Source organism: Leptodactylus fuscus, chromosome 7 (assembly GCF_031893055.1).
Source record: "Leptodactylus fuscus isolate aLepFus1 chromosome 7, aLepFus1.hap2, whole genome shotgun sequence".
NCBI classification, from domain to species: domain Eukaryota; kingdom Metazoa; phylum Chordata; class Amphibia; order Anura; family Leptodactylidae; genus Leptodactylus; species Leptodactylus fuscus.
Window position 1 is genome coordinate 85661080 of NC_134271.1, and position 21253 is coordinate 85682332.

General features: G+C 42.0%; 1 protein-coding gene across 2 annotated transcripts in view; it reads right to left on the minus strand.

The window, feature by feature from the left end:
- The window catches only part of PRIMA1 (proline rich membrane anchor 1), a 51794-nt gene extending 34685 nt beyond the window's left edge, over nucleotides 1-17109 (minus strand). Inside the window, exons 1-3 of one of the 2 annotated variants that reach the window (XM_075282457.1) lie at nucleotides 16462-17109; nucleotides 8047-8162; nucleotides 2624-2771 (exon numbers count right to left, since the gene is read on the minus strand). In XM_075282457.1, the coding sequence (XP_075138558.1) occupies nucleotides 2624-2771; nucleotides 8047-8130 (232 nt within the window). In that variant the 5' untranslated portion in view covers nucleotides 8131-8162; nucleotides 16462-17109. Of the gene's footprint in view, nucleotides 1-2602; nucleotides 2772-8046; nucleotides 8163-16461 lie in introns of both variants that reach the window. The other variant, XM_075282456.1, reaches the window with a different exon arrangement.
- Between the last annotated feature and the right edge of the window lie 4144 nt (nucleotides 17110-21253).

The following is a 21253-nucleotide window of genomic DNA, read 5'->3' on the forward strand; positions in this document are numbered from 1 at the left end:
TTTAGGATAGGCCATTAATTTGAGGTCAGTGGGTATACGGCCGCTCATCAATCAGCAGTTTTTAGCACTGTGTAAGAAGGTGGAAGCAGTCGCCTTCTTTGTACACTGTGCAGTGGTCAAGTGCCACTACTAAGCTCAGCATTCATTCACTTGAAATAGCACAGTTGGGCCTCTACACAGTATACAGAGACATCTGCCTTTGGCTCCATACACTGTGCAGAGAACAGCTAGCTGATAAGTGCAGACCAGATGTTACCACCACCAATTGATGATCTATACAAAGAATAGGTCATTAATTGTAAGTCTTTAACAATCTCTTTAATAAATTTGCCCCAAAAAATCAGACATAAAAAACATCATCATCTACAGGAACTTTTGTGAGACCTGCAGAATGATCTTTTATACAAAAAATAACTTATATGCCGGTGTAATTCTCCTCCGTAAATGAGCGGTAACTCCAAACGTGTTATGTGTGAACCATGACCAGAGTCAGATACGTTTTGGAAAATTTTATAAATTGCTCTTCGCCTTTGCTGGCAGAACATCAATTTGGAGAAAGTAGAGGCATTTGTTACAGTAATCCACACTACATCCCTTCCAGAGATATGAAGCAGTTTCCTACAGCAATAAGGCCTTGAGTGAAAGCCGATAACCCCACAGCTGCAGGGAGACTTGAAAGAAGCAAAGATTTCTAGCTGTTTTGTGAGCGGGCCAGATGACTCTAATCCTAATTCACAAAGCTACATTAATAAAAATGACAGTATTGCATTAATGAGGTTTATATTATTTGCAGTCAGCCTTGGGAATTTCCCATAAAAATGCTCATAAATATATGACTCATCAAATTATTTGTAGTATTCTTTGCTGGAAAAGCTGGGTGTAAATATGGAAATTTGTAATCTGATTCTTTGGGATTTCAGCTTCAAAATGAATCTTCAACTCCAAAATCCTGTGCTGAATCAATTCTTAACATATCCATCTTGTGGTCCAAACTGTTTTTCTGACACAGGTCTCCAAATCTCCTGCACGGAGGGTGCTTAGAGGAGTTATGCCATGAAAAGTATTTATCCTCTATCCATAGGACAGAGGATATATAGCTGATATGTGATCTGACTGCTAAGCTGGGCTATGGAGTCAGTAGGCCAAGCCCCAGACCGACTTTGACTCTGGCTGACAATCATAGGCAGATAGATGCAGTAAAACTCCTCTAATTCATTAGAGAGCCAGTGATTGAACGTAAGAAAGCAAATATGCAACCATACAATATTAATAACTATCATCTAATAAAAAAAATAATTCATCACATTAGTTTGAAGTCGGAGTCCATAAGTTTTTTCAAATTTGACACTCAAAACTGGCCCTGAATCTGAATGTAGGCATGCCCATGGATAGAGTATAAATGCTTTTTGTTCTCTAACCCCTCTGCTACGTTACTGCATACTGTATTATTAGGTTTGGAATTGCCTACAGACGGCCTTTTGACCAGAGAGAATAAGGGACCATAAGACCAACAATCCCTGCAAGAGAGGTGCATGGCGCTGTACACTCACTGCAATGCAAACAGATAGGTAGTATACAATATCTCACCCAGCCTAAGCTGCCATAATAATAGACTGCAAAGAATATTTAGCTACCCAATTTACTAGATAGATAGATAGATAGATAGATAGATAGATAGATAGATAGATAGATAGACTGGGTAACTGAGAAGACATCTAGGCAGAGGCAGGTTGACCACTATCCTACTCCAGAACCCAGTCTCCTTACTGCCATTGAGGGTATCCGATCTCTAATCATCTTGCTCACAGGGCTAAGAGGCCTTAGTATAAAAAAAAAAGTCCAAGATAAGGGCTAGGTAGCAAAAAAATGTATGCTAATGCAGTTTAAGATATTGTGAATGGGACGCATTTAGCTGTAAAGTGGGCCCCAGAATGAAGTCTACTCTTGGGTCCTAGGCACACCAGTGTGACACTGGTTATAATTGAGTTCAATGTTTAAGCTGTATGCAGTAAGCTCCAAATCTCCCTCTATTTTTAGATACCTAGATTTTTATATCTTTTATATGTATTGAACTATAGATTAGAAAAATAAAGCCACAAATGCTATATAACTATATAAACAATGCACATCTGAATATTGGACCTGTCTAGATAAAAATAATAATAATAAAAAAAATTAACATTTGATTTTCCAATCCCTAAAGATAGCAAAAGAACTGTAACTCCTCTCTGACAGGCTTCTGACTCTCTCTTTTATCTAACATCTAATGAAGCAAAGTTTGTCTACCAATCAATACTTCCTGCAAATAACCTAGCGACTTAACATTACCTTCAGGTGACCCAAAACTTAACATACCCTTAGACTGATCTATTGACAATACAACTTCCAGATCACCCAGCAAGAAGCACCACAATGTATTCTCTACCATATGCTACAAAAGTACAACCCCAAGATGACCAAATAAGTTAGTAGTTCCACAGTATAATGCTCCCATATTAGATACCAATATGGTTTCAGGATTCAAATATATGGCTACATTGACCCAACTGTGCTTTCTATGTCAAATATAAGAGATATACAACACAATTCACTTAGTACTCACTGGTTGTCACGGGGTACTCACTGGGGGCAGGCAGTCTTGGTGGTGGTGGTGGAGGGGGAGGTGGAGGCAGTAATGGAGGGGGTCTGCATTGGCACACTTGCTGACAGCCACTGGGAAGGTTTTCCACTGTGGATCTGGAACATGTCTTCTGGAGTTCAGCCTGAGCAACCTAGAAGAAAAGTAATGGTTAATAATTCATCTGCAACGGCAATGCACACTGCCGTCCTACTTGTTGGGATTATGAACCCTGCAATAATGGAGTCATGTATATGTCAGAAGACATTGCCAGGTGGAATACTTCTTTATTCCTTTCTTTAACTGTCTATAGGAGTACAAGGTACTTGCAAAAAATAGTAAATTGTAAAATTCAATGAGTATTACCTTATTCATTTATTACTTTCTACTAGAAAATTAATGAGATACTTTTCTTCCATTGTGTTGTGTACACATGGCTGTATACACATGGTTGATTAGATTAGATTATTTAGGAGAATATAAAGGTATATAGATAATCACGCTATCCACTTTTATGCAGAGATAGTACTGTCTCTAGCTGCCTGAGTGATGCTGTCCATCATGGAATTTATAGCAAAGCAAATAGAAAGTTACATTATGTTTTATTTTAAACCTATGCAAAAACTGCAACAAAACAGTTTTTTGTAATGGTAAACAGCACATATGTGTGCTTTGCCTGCAGAAGGATCTGCGGATAAGGTCCTTAGGACCACATGTGTGCATGTCTTGTTATTATTGAAGTACTTAGCCCTTGTTCACATAAGCGTTTGGATTCCGTACGGGGGAGTCCGCATGGGGACAAATGCAAGTGCAAAGCGCTGTGCTGTAAAAGTGCACAGACCCCATAGTCTATAATGGGGTCTGTGTGCTTATCGGCAGATCTCCGCAGGGATCGTGCAGACAGGAAAGTAGTTCCCAATCTACTTTTCAGTCTGCATGATTCATGCGGACAGCGCGCGGTAAGCACACGGACCCCATTATAGTCCATGGGGTCCGTGTGCTTTAACAACACAGTGCTTGCAATTGTGTTTGTATTCCGTTCGGGAGGTCTCCATGCGGACTCTCCCCGGACCGAATACAAAAGCAGATATGAACAGGGCATTACACAGGAAAGGTTATCTGAACATATTCAGTCTCTAGATTTGGGTTGGAGAACCTTTTCTGCTCAGCACTACAATCATTAAGGCTAAGGCCCCACGGGCCGTAATCACAGTGCTAAAGCGCTGCGGAAAGAACTGCGGCATGAACGCACTGCAGTTCTTTCAACAGAGCAGAGTATTCCTCTGCGGACTTTCTGTTACAATTATATCTATGGGAAAGCCGCTGGCGTTTCCATAGATATAATTGACATGCTGTGATTTGAAAAGCTGCAATGGCTTTACAAATCGCAGTGTGTCCACACTGCGTTTTTTTCCGCAAAGTGGGCATGGGATTCGCATGAATCCCATCCTCTTTGCTTGGACTGTAAAACGTGTCTCAGCTGCGGGCAAATCGCGGCATTTACGTCCCATGGGGCCCCGGCCTAAGAGTATGCAGTACCAGCACAACCTTCTCTACAGGATTAATTGACTAATGGGGTTACTAGTCCCCTTGTCTATAGGATAACTCCCCACGCAGTCGGACATTGTCAGCATTGACTGGACAGAATCAGTGCATAGGAAAACAGTTTTGAGGTCTATGTTAGGTGAACAGCCCAGGACCTACTTTATCTGCCACTAAAGAAAGGGCACCATTTGGAGGATGATAGGGACCCCTACCTTTTTGTATGCAATATGTACGTTGGATACATTAGGTATTGCACTGCTAAAAGCCTTATTCTATAACATAGGGGAGGTCTGGATTTCCTTGTGGAGATGGGAAATGGTTGGGAAGCTGGGAAATAGTCTTTAGGGTAAAATTGCTCTCCTCCAAAAGTATAAGAATGATCTCTTTGCCACCTAGAGTAGTTAGTCCAGTCAACAGACTCTCCTAGAAACAGGAAAGGGTCCTCATGAGATTTCCCTTGATATGGGCCTATTCAAGTAAACAGACTTGCAAAAGTCATCTCTAATATTGTGGCACCAAGAAGGACTAGTCACAAAGTTATGCAACGGAGGAAGTAGCAGGTGTCACTAAGACCTGCACATGAGCAAATTTTCAAGCACCTAGCTCCAAACTGTGCTAAGTGGGAAAGGCAGAAAAGAAAGATTGAAAGCAAAGTTTTTTTGCCAAATGAAACCTCAAAAATTGGATCAAATGGGATGAATGTACAAAGCCTCTTGTCTGTGAATATGGCAGTTAACTTCACTTGTTGCAGACTGAACTGTGAGACCTTGGTTTATCACTCTGGCAGGTTGTTACACTTCTAGGTCATTATGTCACCACTGTTGTATGTACTGGTGATTCAGAGAACAATGACAATCTGGATTGACAGTGAGAGGAGCTCAGACTTGAATCTCTACAAAGACGCATTGTCTGAATGGAAGAATGGTGCATAGTAATCCATTCTGTACTGAAAGTGAAATTGGACATCACATCCCAAGCCTAGGATATCAAACAGTGTCAGCACAAAGCACCAAGAGGTGTTTGCATAACATTGGGCTACTATACAGATTTCTACCTACCAGTGTTCCATTGACCTCCCACCACCATTCTCAAAAGTTATTATTGTGCACAGCAAGATGGCAATGAAGGCTAGAATGAAGATCCATCCTCTTCATCAATGAGTACTACTTTTGTCTTCGTGCAACGATAGCCGGAGATTGGTAACTCGATGAAGTGGCCTTCATAAGGGAATGTAACACCCATTCAACTCCCAGGGCTATGGTGTGCAGGGTATAAAATACAGTAGTAGGACCTATCTAGTTTTCATCTACACCAACAGCTCGGCGTTACATTGATCTGGTCATGGTATGGCCATTTCACCAGTGTCTTAAGAGCCGTTTTTCAACAGGAGAATGCCAGTTACTCGTGTTAATGTGAGCTGCCTGTGTGGCCTAAATGTGCTACCATGGCCTACAGCATCTCTGAACTTGTCTCCTATGGAGCATATCTGAGGTGTCATTGGGCGACAATTGCAAAAGGAGCTTCCAGCAGCCAATCTTGATTATTTGTGTGCCCAAGTGCATTCAGTGTCGTATAACATGACAACCATTATTATCCTAATTGCTAGCATGACAAGGTGTGTAAGTGCATGTATTTCTGTATGTGGCGCTCATACTTGATACTGAATAAATTCAGATGTTTGAAATATTTTTCCACTTTTTAGCATTTGCATGTCATTAACTTGTCTATTGGTTCTGTGATTTCCATAACGCCAAGACTTTTCCTTCCTGATGTTGTCAATGTTGAGGAGTGCCAGCTGTGGACATGTTCATAACTAGTGTGGTGCCCTTTAAATATAAATCAACCACTGTATATATCCTGCTCAGTAGTGATAATGTACGAGTTGATCGACTCCAGTAACGCTCACTACAGCATTCATGCTGCTGTTCCAAGCCAATTATGCTGTTTTAATTGTTTGTTGGAGATCATACCATTTATGGAGCAGGAGGTTGGGGTATAAATAGCTGGATTTCATTGAAGCTCATTTCATATATACAAATAAAGATCAAATGTCTCCTGTTAAATATAGACAGGCGAGATTTATGCAGTGAGCAGAGGCAACATCATAAGGTGCAACACAGTCAAGTTATTAAAGTTCAAGTCTAAATGAAAGATCCTGGTGATAAGTGAAAAGTCCAGGATATTGTCTCAATGTTCCTAATGGGATATGTATTATTTAATTCAAGCAGTCGTCTAAGCAGTGATACTGAAAAATGACAATGAGAAGTTTGGATGGCACTTGTATGAATGCTACAATGAAGGTCAAGATACTTATTGCACGCCATTTTTGAAATTTCTATTTTTGGAAAAAAGGAAACTTTTATGATACGTTTAAGGCACAGTTATATATATAGAACATTTTAGATTCTTTGCAGCACAAATGCATACTTTATACTTCAAGAACACTTTTAGGATAGGTTTAGTACTCAAACATCTCTATACTCCAGGTTTAGATATGTTTCCTACAATAATACATTGTAACAAACCAATTAACTGTGTGACCAGAACTGGATCAGAATAGATCTTGACAGCTATGAATGTAAAGAAAATAGTTATTTAAAAAAAACGGACACGCAGATTTGACTACAGTGAACCATACACCATATCACATTCACATTGCTCCAAGAAACTGAGGTATATAGACTATATGCAGGATGCGGTCACTGTAAATCTGCTGTGTTAATTGAAAAAAGGGATCCCACTGTATTCATGCCATGTGACAGATACAAGGACAGCTAAAAGCAAGCAGTATGATATCTTCATATCTCAGTGTTAGGAGTAGGGCCAGAGCCTCCACAACCCTGTGCAGAGGTTTCCAGCCTTCTCCTCCCTGCACTCCCGAGTCCACTGCTTCCAGGTCTCGAGAGGCAGGCTGGAACCTCCACAGTGATGTGCAGGGGTTTCCAGTCTCCTCCTGAGCCAGACGGGGGACTTTCGGTTTTTGGCCTTGCGGCGGTCCGAAGCCTATTTAAGGATAGCTCTGGCTCAGGATCACTACTGGCTATTCAGTGGTTCTCGTGTCCTGATAGTAAGCTTTCCTCTTGTCCTGATTGCCTGTGTTTTTGACCCCCTGCCTTGACTTCTGAATCTGCCTGTTGCCTGCTGATTTGTGTACTGTGCCTGCTCCTTTTTGTGACCCTGGCTTGCCTTTAGACCTCTGCTTCCTGAATCCATTTTTGTATTGGTCTACCACTCACTTTATCAACCCAGGCTGCCTGACATTCTCTTTGGATTACCCTCTGTATTGCGCTGCCCTCTTGTTGACGACTTGGACTGAACGACTACGCTTGGCTCTCTGCTGCCACCTGCTGACCACCCGTCACTGCCCTCTCGTTTCTTGGACCTGTACCGCACCCTGAAGATCTGCTGGTAAGAGTTCCCAATGTCTGGTTCTACTGTGATTTGTGGTGTGCTGTGTGTTTGGTGTTTCCCGACCTGTACCACACTGCCTAGCAGCGCCGCCAAGTCCATCCCTACCATCTGGGGCTCTGGTGAACACCACTGTGGGGTTCGAGTTGGGGTGGCCCAGGACACACAGCGCCGTACATACCATTTTGATCAGTATATCTAGCACTGGTTCTCACTATTGGTTCAGAACTACATCTGTTATCGTAACACTCAGCTTCTCAAAGAATGTGATGTGACACAGGGGATAGAATGATGATAAAGTTCACAGCTGAGGAACTTTATAGGTTCTCAATGAAGGTAGTTCTTATAAGAAGATGATATACAGAACAGGTCAGTACATCCCAGCTGCTAGTAGGCAATGATATGTTTATAATAATTGTTCGGTATAATTAGTGTAATATAAATGTATATTTTATACAGAATAAATGGCCTCTTACCTGGAGGAGACCAACAAGGGGGAAGGCTAGACAACGAATGAGGAGGGTCGGAGAGAGGAGGCAGAAGCTCCGGGGGTACTGCATGACTCCTGAGAAACTGGTCACAACCTGCAAAACTAAGAGAAAAGACAAAAATGGAATTAATAGGTGGTAGAGATTTATTTATTTATATCTGTGCTTGTTTAGTTGTACAGAGCCAACATATACCATAGCGTATTATAGACATGGTCAGTCATTGTCCCATCTAGGGCTCACAATCTACATTTCCTATCAGTATGTTTTTGGAGTGTGGGAGGAAACCAGAGTACCCGAAGGAAACCCACACAAACAAGGGGAGAATATACACAATCCTTGTAGATGTTGTCCTTGGCATGCAACTGTCACTGCAAGTTGAGTCAGGCTGGATTAACACCAGGCATTCAAACTCTCTTCAGGGTTTCCTATCTCAAATCTGTTTGAAAATTGCGGGGAGAAAAGTCCTGCAAGCAGGATTTTTCTCTCCACATTTTTTTGGGGGAAACCCAGCTGACCCCATTATAGTTTATGGGGTCCGCGGGTAACTGCTTTTAAGTGGATTAGGTTTCCGTTCTTCGGGTCCCCAAATGGACCCAAAGAATGGAAAGAAGAACGCTAATGTGAACCTATTGTCACTGTGTAAGTGTATTACATTCTTTATCCTACACTAACTCTGAGTTACAGCCTCTATTATCCTCAGAGCTGCACTCACATTTCTGCTGATGAAGTGACTGAGGCAGATACACTAATACTGTCCATCACTCTTAAAGTGCAACAAACTTTCTAGAGAGTATAACGCTATTTGAAAATCTGGTGTACTTGTAGCCTGCCTAGTCTAATGTTACACCACTTATTAGTCGACTTAGTTTGCTAATTTTTGGCACATTTTCTGGCTGACAGTTTTGCATATTAAGCACCATCTTTTCCATCACAAGTTGGCCTACACACAGAAATGGTTAGAAAGTAACTAAAATACATAGAAAATGAGGTGCAAAGCATGTACACTAGAATTCTGTTGAATCTTTATTACTTTGCCTGCCCCACTGTATACATACATGACATAACTAACCTTCCTGTACTGATTCTGAGTTTCATCATGTCTTATACTCCAGGGCTGCACTCCCTATTCTGTTGGTAGGGGTTACCGTGTACATACGTTACTTATCCTATATTCATCCTGAGTCACATCCTATATTAAGCATACATCTATTCATCATATAACGCCCACTATATGCACTCACACAATATTATGTGTTCTTATTCTCAACACAATAAAATGCCCTCAGCCCCCACACCAGACCCCACAATGTAGAATACTCCAAGTCCCCACATATTATAATACCCATAGCTAATTCCCCAATACCATCAGCTTCCACACATTATAATAACCTCACCTCAGCCCCCACACAACATGTAGCCTAGGGAGTGAGCAGTGAGTATGCCTCCCAATACTCACTATAAGGCTTCCCATTCCTTCTCTACACACTACTTCACAAAGCAGAGAAGGAGCATGTAGTCTTGAGAGCTGTGAATACTAAAAAGCAAATTTACCGCTCACTACCCAGGCCACACCAGCAACCAATAAGTATTTATATCCAATATGGATGGAAGTGCTAAATGGTTACCGGTGGGAACTGGTATGTGTTAGTGTTGTGACCTCTATAATAGTCTTGGTCTACAGAGACGAAGTCTCCTTTAAAAAACTGTGCTTTAACTTATGTGCCGGTCGGGGTCTTTATAATCCCCTCCATTTCTCACTTCTATGTCGGCTAATGGTTTCACCCTGGTTTTGGCTCCTGTCCCTGTTGCTTCCTGTTTGCTGTTTGTGTTTCTCTGGCTCTGACCTTCGGACTGTGTACCTGGACTTCTCTTTGGATTGTGACTCTGCTGACCATACTCTTTCTGGCATTTGACTCTTGCTATGTACCTCGACCTCTCCTTCCATCACACACTCCTATACCTTGTGGCTATCTACGCCGGCGACCCTGCTCTGTCGTTTACTCTTTGTCTAGTGAGCTGCTAGTGATTCTGCTTTCTGGCTTCTGCTCGCGGTTAATAAATTTGTGGCATATGCCTCTGTGTTGTCTACTCTGATCTGGGGTTCTGCCAAGTCCATCTCCATCACTAGGAACTCTGGTGAAAACGCCCTGAGACTGGCTTTAGCTCATACTGAGTGTGTAGCAGTTTGGTTATGGTTTCTCCATTAGCGGTCGTTGGGTTCAGTTCTGCTGCTTCTCTCTATTCTGACCACTCTGGACCCTGTAGCTGCATCTGAGCTCCTAACACAATGAGCTGCTACTTTCTTTATGATAAACACTCTCATTCAGGAAAGTGATGGCTGGCCATGGACAGCAGGGAGAGGTTTTAACCATGAAGCTGCCCCCTTGTGTACACCCCTGTACGTTTCAATATTTATCATGCAGTGATCCTGAGCCCCATCCTGTATTATGCTTCAGATCTCTATTATTATGCTAAGGGTTAAAGAAAATAGTCAGGAAGCTTGTGAACAGCTATTTCTCAAACAACTTAATAATGCCGATAATGCCAGGGGCAGTTCGTATCTCCTAGATCAGATGACTGTATAGTGCCTGTGGTAAAAAGGGCTCTTTATAAATGCAGACTCCCTAGAGCCAGATTGTCTCTGCAGACAATGAGCAAGCAGAAAATTCTGGAAAATTTAGCTGAAAAATTCAGAATGCAGTTCTGGAGGATAATACAGAATGAGGGTGCATTCATACGGAGTTTTGTGGCGCTGTTTTTGCCACAAACTCGTGTAAAGAAGCAGCGCTGTAAAAAAGCCTCCCATTGAGTTCAATGTGTAGCGCGAGTAAGACGTAACTCATTGAACTCAATGGGATTCTGTTTTACAGCGCTGCTTCTTTACATGAGTTTTGTGGCAAAAACAGCGCCACAAAACTGTGTAGATTCGCACTAGCGTTCAGGTTTCTTTTCTGGGGTTTCGCTTAGATATGGAAACTTAATCTGCCTAAAAAAGATTGGTTGTCCGTGGAAACCCGCAGATCCCATAGACTATAATGGGGTCCACCTGGCTTCGGTCTGGTTTCTGCCAGAATAAAGCAGAAAAATGCATAAAGAAAAGTCCTCTTTTTAAGTTCAATGGCAAATATCTTTACAAGAGGATCTAGAGCAGAGTTCCAAGTCTGACACTTGGATCTCTGCCACAGATGTGCAGTGGATATGTCCAGATTTTCTGTGCAGTATCTACCAGAAGAATGAAAATGATTTTTTTTTCATTATATAGATTAAAAAAAATAGTTTTCTGACACATTGAACAGAGTGAAACAAACCATATATGCTTGTACTAGCGAAGTTGATAAGGATTGTGCTATAGATTCTGATCTGAAATCCACATCAACTCTCATAACATTCCACATCCAAGGAAAGTGAAATCCTCATGAAATCAGGAAGGTGTGACCAGCCCTAATAAGGGAGGTAAGGGTAAGTCCCCACATTGTGGATAAGCTACTTTTTTGGTTGCAGATTTTGCTGCAGTTTTTTTGAGCCAAAGTCAAGAGTGCATTTAACAGAAAGGATGTGTAAGTGCTTCCTTTATATTTGTCATTCCTTTTTCAGTCACTCTTGACATTGGCTCAAAAAATACAACAAAATAAGCAACAAAAAGCTTTTCCACAATGTGGATCCTTAGCCTAACTCAGAAATTATACAGGATATGACTCTACCAATAAAATAGTGAGTGCAGCTCGGGAGAATAATTCAGGATGTAACTCAGGATCATTACAGGATAAGTGATGTAATTAATAGATAGAGTCTATGTGGAGTTTGTAAAATGCCTAATTATGTAACTTTCTTCCAGTATACATAAGCCAATGAAAGAATCATGATCACATTGTTGTCATGTATTAGTCAAATTCCACTGATATTTTAGCTTTGTGACAGAGCAGACACCTCCTCAGATTAAAAGTCCACTATAACTAGAATGTGGTTTAGCCATAAGGGCCAGCTGCAGTAGAAGAAAATCATTTGCAACCAACAGTAGAGGACTCCTTGCTCTTTTTATGTTAAAGATAGCTCTCAATAACATAGGCTGTATCGTTGGGCTCATTGTACTGCTGTAGAATAAATTTGGAGCCAATCGGGTGCCTCCCCAGTGGTACAAACTACTTTCTGTTACAGACAAATTTTAAGAAGCACCAAGAAACAAGCAATGTTGAAGATTGTAGCCATAGTGGTTGGCCAAGAAAACGTATTACAGCAGATAAAAGACATATCATGCCTCCCTTTGAAATCAGATGACCAGTATGCCATACGCTTAGAAACCAGTAAGATGCAGGTACTCCCATCTACTATTTGAAGAATTCTGACCAAAAGTGGTTTTCATGTAAGAATTGTGGGTAAAAAGTCATAACTTGAACATGGAAACAAGGTCAAGTAATTCAGCGATTCAAACCAAAAAAATAGGAACTGGAGTACAATAATGAGTGTCTACAGGTAAATGTAAAGCATGGTGGAGATTCCTTACAAGACTGAGGCTGCATTTCAGCCATTTGAGTTGCGGTTTTGGCTAGGATTAATGGGTTGCTCAATGATACAGGCAGATATTTACTCATAATGCAATATCATGAAGGGGTCCATGTCACTAACAACTATCTTCAGCGTAATGAACAACAAGGAGTCCTGTAAGTAATGATATAGCCCCCACAGTACGCTGATCTCAACATGATTGAGACTGTCTGAGATTACATGAAGGGACAGGAGGATTTGAGTAAGCCTACATCCATAACAGCTCTGTATTTAGTCTTCCAAGATGTTTAGAACAACCTCCCTGCTAAATTTCTTCCGGGAGTGTAAGTGTACCTAGAAGAACTGATGCTTTTTTGAAGGCTAAGGCCGGTCACAACAAATACTGATTTCATTGAAATTGCAAAAGAAACTAACATTTCTGTTTCTGAAAGCATTCTTACTTTGCAGCATTTTTTACACAGCAGTCTAAAATGTTTGCACACACAGAACGAAGCTGCTATGGGTTGACACTGCAAAATCAAGAGATAGTAGATGTTCACCCAAATCCATATTTTTCGGGTGGAAATTTGGACCCCTAATCCTTGTATTCATACACGTCTGTATAGTTGAGATATCGGCATGCAAAATAATATAAGAAAAAAAATTGTAAATTTTTTTTTAAATGATCATTTTAGGAAATGCTATTGGCAGAGTATGTGGCTCCATGTGATAGCGGAAACAACAGTGCCACCTACAGGTGATAACTCACAAAACTAAAATTGCATCATCAGTGTGAAAGAAAACTGCAAAATATACACAGTAATATGTAATCAGACAGTACCAGGACTGGACAGCGGTCAAATTCACAAATATTCTGAATACATATTATAGGATTCTGATGGGTACCAGACTATCATATATTCTGTTACTGCTGAAATGTTAACGTGATGATACCATATATTACAGATGCTTTATTTTACATGTCACAGTCTTTAGTGTATAAGATTTTTATAGCTTTGTGCTTTTGTCACACATTTTCAATCTTGCACCAAACATAGAGATCAGATATCCAGCCGGTGATATGAAGTCTTCTTCTGGTTTCTCTCAGCTACATCTCCTAATGTTTGATAGAAATCACTATTAGTTATCTAAGAATAATTCTTCAGAACTTGGGAGCAGTGGTACGCTGGCATAAGTTCAACCTGTCTTCCAAAATATGAGCCAGTGCTCGGTCACCAAAGGGTCATGAAGGTCTAGGGTGTCACCTGCTGGCAACAGCTGTTGGTACATGAAAGCCTGTATATTAGGGTTGATGACCGTGTCCCAAAGGCAGGAATCCATAACTGGGAAACTGTAATGTTTTTGCCCATATTCAACTTCTTTCCAAGCTAAAATGGCTGATAACAATACAATACACAATACATTGCATTCTACTATATAGAGATTGTCAGAGGCTGCAGAGCACAGTATGTTAGATGTTTCAGGGCACAGACTGTTAGATTGGGGAGGGGGACAGTAAGTACGTCAGAGGCAGTAATGCCAAGTTTAGGGGTGGTAGAGCTGAAGTTGTAAGGGACAGTAGAGCTGAGCTGTCAACAGAAGCAAAGCCAAGTTTCTCATGGGCGGCAGATCTAAGTTTGTTAAACGCTGGGAAGATGAGAATGTTAGTATCAGCAAGGCGGAGATTGCCAGGTGGCACAGTACATGGAGATGAGCTTGTCAGAAATGTATCTGATGAACTTGAGTGGTGTTTGCTTTTGTCCACCATTCATAGTGATATCATGGCATGTTATGTGTGGCTTTACACAGAACTACAAGTAAACCTACTAGAGAGACTCACAGCATAAAAAGTTCTAACAGAAAAGTCTTTAGACAGATTCAATGCTCCTATTCTTCTTCCCAAGCTGACAATAGCTACAGTCTTGCAAAACAATTACCTGTTATGATCCACTTTTGCTTCTGTCCCCACCCAGCAATTTCATGAACGGTTAAGTGGTTAACATACCAGCACAATTCATCTCACAATTCCTTAGTAAAATAAGATCTAGAAGGAATTAAATATTTAACCCCCCCCCATCCCATAATAGACAACTAAGCTATTGTCACACTCACACTTGGTACCAGATGACACCAGAATCTATGGCCTCCAATATATCTCAAGCCTCATCCAGGATACATTACACTTGTATGGAAATTTCCCTGTAGTCCTATTTTCCTGCACTGTACTGTTTTCTTATGATATTGGCCCTAATATGTGTATGTTACATAAGGAGATTGAATTGTGAGCTCCAAGAAACACAGGGAGTGTGATACAACTGGAGGCATGAATTGGGTGTGGAATAGTGGGATAAGATTGTAAGCTTCAGAGTTATAGGTAGGGTGTGTACTGGAATAGTGATATTATATTGTTAGCTCTTGGGACTAGGATGATGGGAGTTACACAATGGAAGTGCGATAGAATACATTTTGAGATTGTGTGAGGACAGGCACTGATGGGATACTGAGATTAGATGTGAGCTTCCTGGGTACAGGGATTGATAGGACTGGTTACAGACTGTGTACAACACTACACAATGAGTTGGAGTTATATAAATAACAGATCATAAAAAGTAGACAGATTCTGCTTTACACCAGGGACAGTTGGCAGCTAGCTTCTTGTCCTGAGTCAACTATATAGATAGTATAGCTAATACCTTTCGGAGCCACAAACTCTATTTTCTAATAATTGTACTGAGTGTGGAGGGGCTTTACACTTCATTCTCCAACTGCTTTACAACATGTATCTGTAGTGTGGTGTAATCCACTTTTCGGACTTATCTGGATACAGAATGGGCCAGCTGATGATATTATACAACTACAGATTTAAACTTATATTCTCCAACAAAGTGTTATCTACAGAAATTGCGCAATTCTCTCACAATACATGGTTCGCTGTGTAGCCACACCCCTTTTTTACGAGAAAACTGACTCTTGGAAGCCTTTTTTTCCATGTTGCCAATGTAACCTATGTGTAAGAGCAATATACTTACTCCTCTTTTTACAATCTGTAGATCTTCAGTTGTTGCAGAACTACAATTCTCAGCATGATGAATATATATATATACAACAAATGACCATTAACACATGGACCCTCAGTCTCTCCTACAACGATCCCAGCAGAAAGATGTAAGGCTCTAACAATAAAGTGACATATTATGCTAGCACATGCCAAATGCTTGGCCTGTGTCTATTCACCTCCATAAAGAGAAGTGTCAGTAGTAACCGGGGATGACACAGGACACATGACATTAAATGAATAAACTTTCAAGTCCCAAGTCCTACAAAGACTGTAATGTTCCTGAGCTCTGAGGACTATTCCATTACTGCTTTTGATTCTGTGTCTGTGACTTCAGGAGGGGGAGACTCTGCCAAATCTTAACTGGATTTGTCCCTGGAGATTGTTTTATGCTGAGGATGCATAAGGTGCACTGTTTACATTGCTTGGTTTCCTTGCAAGGAATGCTTAACTCTTTCTTTGCAGGAATTGCTTGAAGCAAGTTGTAGCTCAGTCTATGCAATGCACTGCTTTTCTAGGTTTAATATGAGGGATAGGAAAAATAAAAGCATTTGAGAAGTAACCTTATTCCAGCTATATCTGATCAAGACATGTGAGCAGAGCTAAGCACATATCTGGCTGGTGTCATGTGCCTGAATACTGAAGCTGGCAGTAGCCGCCAGGATTATTGCATTTTGTGAATCTGCTTTATAGTAAAGTTTCCACGTCTTGTATGTGTCTTAATGTACCCAGCAAGTAACAACATTGTAATATATACATAAACAAAGGAAACGAAGAGGTAAATAGTGGGGAGTGCAGGAATGATAAGCATTATGGGGCACTGCTGAGAAGCCTGTACTTTCAGGGAGCTGATGATGACTTACCTCTTTGGTAGTTGGGGTCCTGGGGTCTCCAGATGGCTCCCGTCCCTTAAGGGGAAACTTAGCAGCTTGTGGGGAAGCAGGTACTCCCCTGGTAGTGCTTATATCTCCCATGTCTCAGCCTCACCCCAGCTTGGCTTCATCTTCTTGTAGTTCCTTGACAATATAGGACCCCCCTCCCTTCCCTACTTTGCGCCTGGCTGCTCCAAGAACCAGAGGGACAGTAAAGCTGGAGTCCTGAGGTGTCTATTAAGATAGTACAAGTGCAACTGGCTCACAATCAGGGACTTCCAGAGAAAGAGCAGGGTGGTAACCCTCCCAACAAGGTAACAGCTTCCATTCTTCCTCCAAACTCTCCTGCAAATAACAAGCTGCACAGACCACAACTACAGGTCATATCCACGCCAGCTGAGGCTGGAGAATGCAGAACTACAGGGAGACAAGAGCAGAGCCAGAGGCTGACTGCAATCTATCCTCAGCATACTGCAGTGATTTTTCATCCCCATCTAGCGAGTCCATTGTGTATTTGGCACTCAGTGCTATTTGATTGTTCCGTTTTTCTAGAGCCACATGATCCTGGATAGGTGGAGGGAGCTGCTCCATTCCCCACTCCTCCTGCTTAGAGGGGGGATGCCCCTGCACCTGACTGGGATCTAAATGGTGTGGATGATTCCAGTGGGGAGGGAGGGAGATCCTGGATTCGCTCCAGACACAAGGGTTTTCACAGGCTTCAGGAAAAGTAGAACGTCGGAATAGGGAAGAATCAACTATAGAGGAGAGAATGACTTTTGGATCTTCCACATTAGCTACTACACATGACCCATTGGGGACATCACACTGCGAACAGCAGAGATGGAAGGGTACAGGGGTTTATAGGACATGACATGAGAGTAGAGACAAAAACTACATCCCTCATACAATACTAGAGAAGTTGTACTGTGCATTTATCCAAATTAGAACAGGAAAACTTGTAACTTGATGTTATATAACAGGTTATGATGGTTCATGGCTACTAATGATGTGCAAACTCCCTTCTATTTAGAAGTATATGAGCATTGGGCAGACAGTACAGAGACTAGTAATACTGATCATCAGGTGTAGAATAAGAAGGGTTATAGCTTTGTGGCTTCGCCCCCTTCCTTCTAAAATAATGTCCAAAGAAATTAAAAGAAAATATAGTTGCAGTACCAGCAGTGACCACCACCTATGCCACATTCTCCTATCATAGTACTATCTTTGTAAATTATATGGCTATAGTATACAGTGGCCCACATCTACTTAAAAACATTGACAACCTATCCTTAGGTCCGATCATCTGTTCCAGGCAGCTGATAGTCAGAAAATGGAGCAGGAAGCAGACAACTCTGTTCTTTGTGTAATAGCCAAACCAATAAAGCTATATTCACATTTGCGCTGGAATCTCCAGTTGGTGATTAAGCAGAGGAAAAAGTCCTGCACAAATGAATTTTTCCGCTGCCAGTTTCAGTTTTAAAATGACAGACAACCAACGGGTCCCAATATAGTCTATGGGGTCTGTTGGACTCTGTTTGTTACAGCATTTTTAGCGGTCTGCTAAAGATGATGGTAGTGTGCATCTAGCGTAACTTCAGCTTAGCTCCTATTCACTTGAATGAGCACTAAGCTGCAGTAACCTTGTTTGGACACAATACATAGGAGAACAGAGCTGTCTGCTTTTTGCTCCATTCACTGTGTTGTGCTCGTTTTCAGTTGCTGAGAATAACTGACTGGTGTGAGTGCCTGTTGTCAGAACCTCTCCTTAAGATAGGCAGTCAATATTTTTAGCCTGGAAAATACTTTTAAGATCCTTTCGCCAGGATTCTAGAGTAAAGTGGGATTTTCTTATTGCCGCAAATCAGTTTAAAGAGGACCTTTCATGGATTTGGGCACATGCGGTGTTATATACCGCTGGAAAGCCGACAGTGTGCTGAATTCAGCGCACTGTCGGCTTTCCCGATCTGTGCCCCGGGTGAAGAGCTATTGGTCCCGATACCGTAGCTCTTCATTGTCAGAAGGGCGTTTCTGACACTCTGTCAGGAACGTCCTTCTGCACAGTAGCGCCTATAGCGCTGTACAGTGTGAGCGGGGAGGAACACGCCCTCTCTCTGCTCACAGTACTTGTCCATAGACGAGTATTATCAGGAGGGGAGGGGGCGTTCCTCCCCGCTCACACTGTACAGCGCTATAGGCGCTTCTGTGCAAAAGGACGTTCCTGACAGAGTGTCAGAAACGCCCCTCTGACTGTGAAGAACTACGGTACCAGGACTGATAGCTCTTCACCCAGGGCACAGATTGGGAAAGCCGACAGTGTGCTGAATTCAGTGCACTGTCGGCTTTCCAGCGGTATATAACACCGCATGTGCCCAATCTATGAAAGATCCTCTTTAAACAAGTCTTGAACAGATGCTTGTATCTTGCTATACACTTTAAAACATAGTTTTGTTAAGTTCTAAACTGTACTAGATTGTTTAATTTAGTTAACTTAATGATAGGAGAAAAGTTTAGAATTTTTAGGAAATTTAAAGTTTGGCATGTATTGATATTGTGGGGTCCAAGGTTATGGGTACAAGTTGATGCTTTCTAACAAATAGAAAGCATTGGTAAATCTGGGTCTCCGAGAAGAATTGACTATTTCCTCAATGCCAGAAAACTGCTGTAGATGGGAATTACTGGAATTGTAGTGCATCTTTGACACACACACTTTTTTCCACTAAAGATTTTCCATTTTCGTCATTGTGTGACCTGCTTGCCACTTTTTACAAAACTAGCCAAGATTGACGGAGACCAAGGTAACTGATGTAATTTTGAGTTATTTAGGAAATCTACACCAGTTTCTCTGTGGCATAAATTTCCTGGTGCCTGAGACTGCACTGAATTGTTAAGAGGCCAGGACCTCTTGATAATTCAGGTGCAGTTAGTGCACTTGGGATTTTATTAAGATTGATGTACAGAGTCAGATGCCAGTATTTAGTTTTATTAAAGGGGTTATCTGGTTACTAATATTGATGGTCTATCATTAGGATATGCCATCAATATTAGAACAGCTTGGTTCCAACTCCTGGGATCCCCACAGATCACCTCTACTGAAACAGCGAGGGTTCCAGTATTGTTCAGATTCAGGGAGCTTTTCTGCTCACTTGCTATATAAAGTGTAGCTGCGAGTGTAGGTACTCCACTTCTGTCCCATAGACTTCTACAGTTTATACGGCGATTAAGTTGTGCAGCTCCTGAAATGTACACAATAGAGATGAGCCAGTACTATTCGAAACTGCCGTTTTGAATAGTATGCTCCCATAGGAATGAATGGATGCAGCCGGCACGCAGCCTGTGCCGGCGTCCGGCCGCTTAACCCCCTGCGCACCGGCTGCGTCCATTCGTTCCTATGTGAGCGTGAGATTCGAAGCGGTAGCTTCGAATAGTACTCGCTCATCTCTAGTAAACAATACTGGGAGTCACGCTGTCTTGGTACAGGTGATCTACGGGGGTTTCCAGGTGTCTTCCCCCAGCAGATCTAATATTGATGTTCTATACTAAGGATAGGTCATCAATACTAGAAACCAAATAACCATTTAGAGTTCTGTGCATGTTTCTGGTTACGGACTGTAACAGAGAGAAAACATCTAGAAATATATGATATAATCAAGTTAGTCTGGGAAAAAGAGATTGTGACTTCATAATATTCCCCTGTTTGGAACTAGATATCTGCATGAATGCCAGGATTCAAGCTTTCCCAGCATAACATTGCCTAGAGCATCACACTGTCTCATTCAGCTTGCATCCTTCTCACAGTGCAGCCTTCTGCAATCTCTTTCCCAGCAGTGGCGTAACTACCACCATCGCAGCGGTAGCAGCTGCCACAGGGCCCGGGACATTAGGGGCCCGGTGACAGCTGCTATCATTATGCTCGGAGGTCTTTTCGGACCCCCGAGTATAATGATCGGGGCCCCCTGTTGGTGGAATACTTTCCACCAACAGGGGGCCCCGAAGCTGCAGCAACGGCTGAGACAGGAGCTGCAGCTCTGGCTCCTGTCAGCGCTTCAGGAAGATCCCCCTCTCTCCCCCCTCCCTTTCTCTGCTGTCCTCTGCCCACCAATGAGAGGAGGAGGCGGGGCTTATCCCTGCCGTCCAGCACAGAAGAGAAGAGTCAGTTCACACGTGAAAACCGCCTAGCTTATTTGTGCGAGGTAAAAAACCTTGAGGAGTTTTTTTGACGCTGTTTTTTGCATTCCACGCGGTTTTTGACGAGGTTTTTGACGCGGTTTTCGCTAGCGGTTTTCGCTAGGGTTTTTTTTTCCTATATGTGCTATAGAAACTGCAGGCGAAAACCGCGCGTTTTTTTGCAAAAAAACGCGCGGTTTTGTGTGCAAAAAACCGCGCGGTTTTTTACCGCGCGGTTTTCGCCTCCCATTCACTTCTATGCAATTCTTCAGGCGTTTTCCGCCTGAAGAAAGGTCATGTCGCTTCTTCAGGAGGAAAACGCTAGGAGGAAAAAAAAAGCTAGTGGTCTACATAGACCACCATGTTAAAGGAGAGGTTTGTGAAGCGAATTCCGCTGTCAAAAACCTCCCCTTTGCCCACGTGTGAACTAGCCCGAAGAAGCTGCTCCAGGAAAATGAAACTGAAGATACACAGGTACGTACTGGGGTTACTATACTTATTACTATCAGGCATTTGGGGGGATTACTTGTGTTTTAGTAACTCCATGTGCCTCATAGTAATAGCAGTTAACCCCATCATCTCCCTCACATTAACCCCTGTTTGCCTCACCATAAGAGTT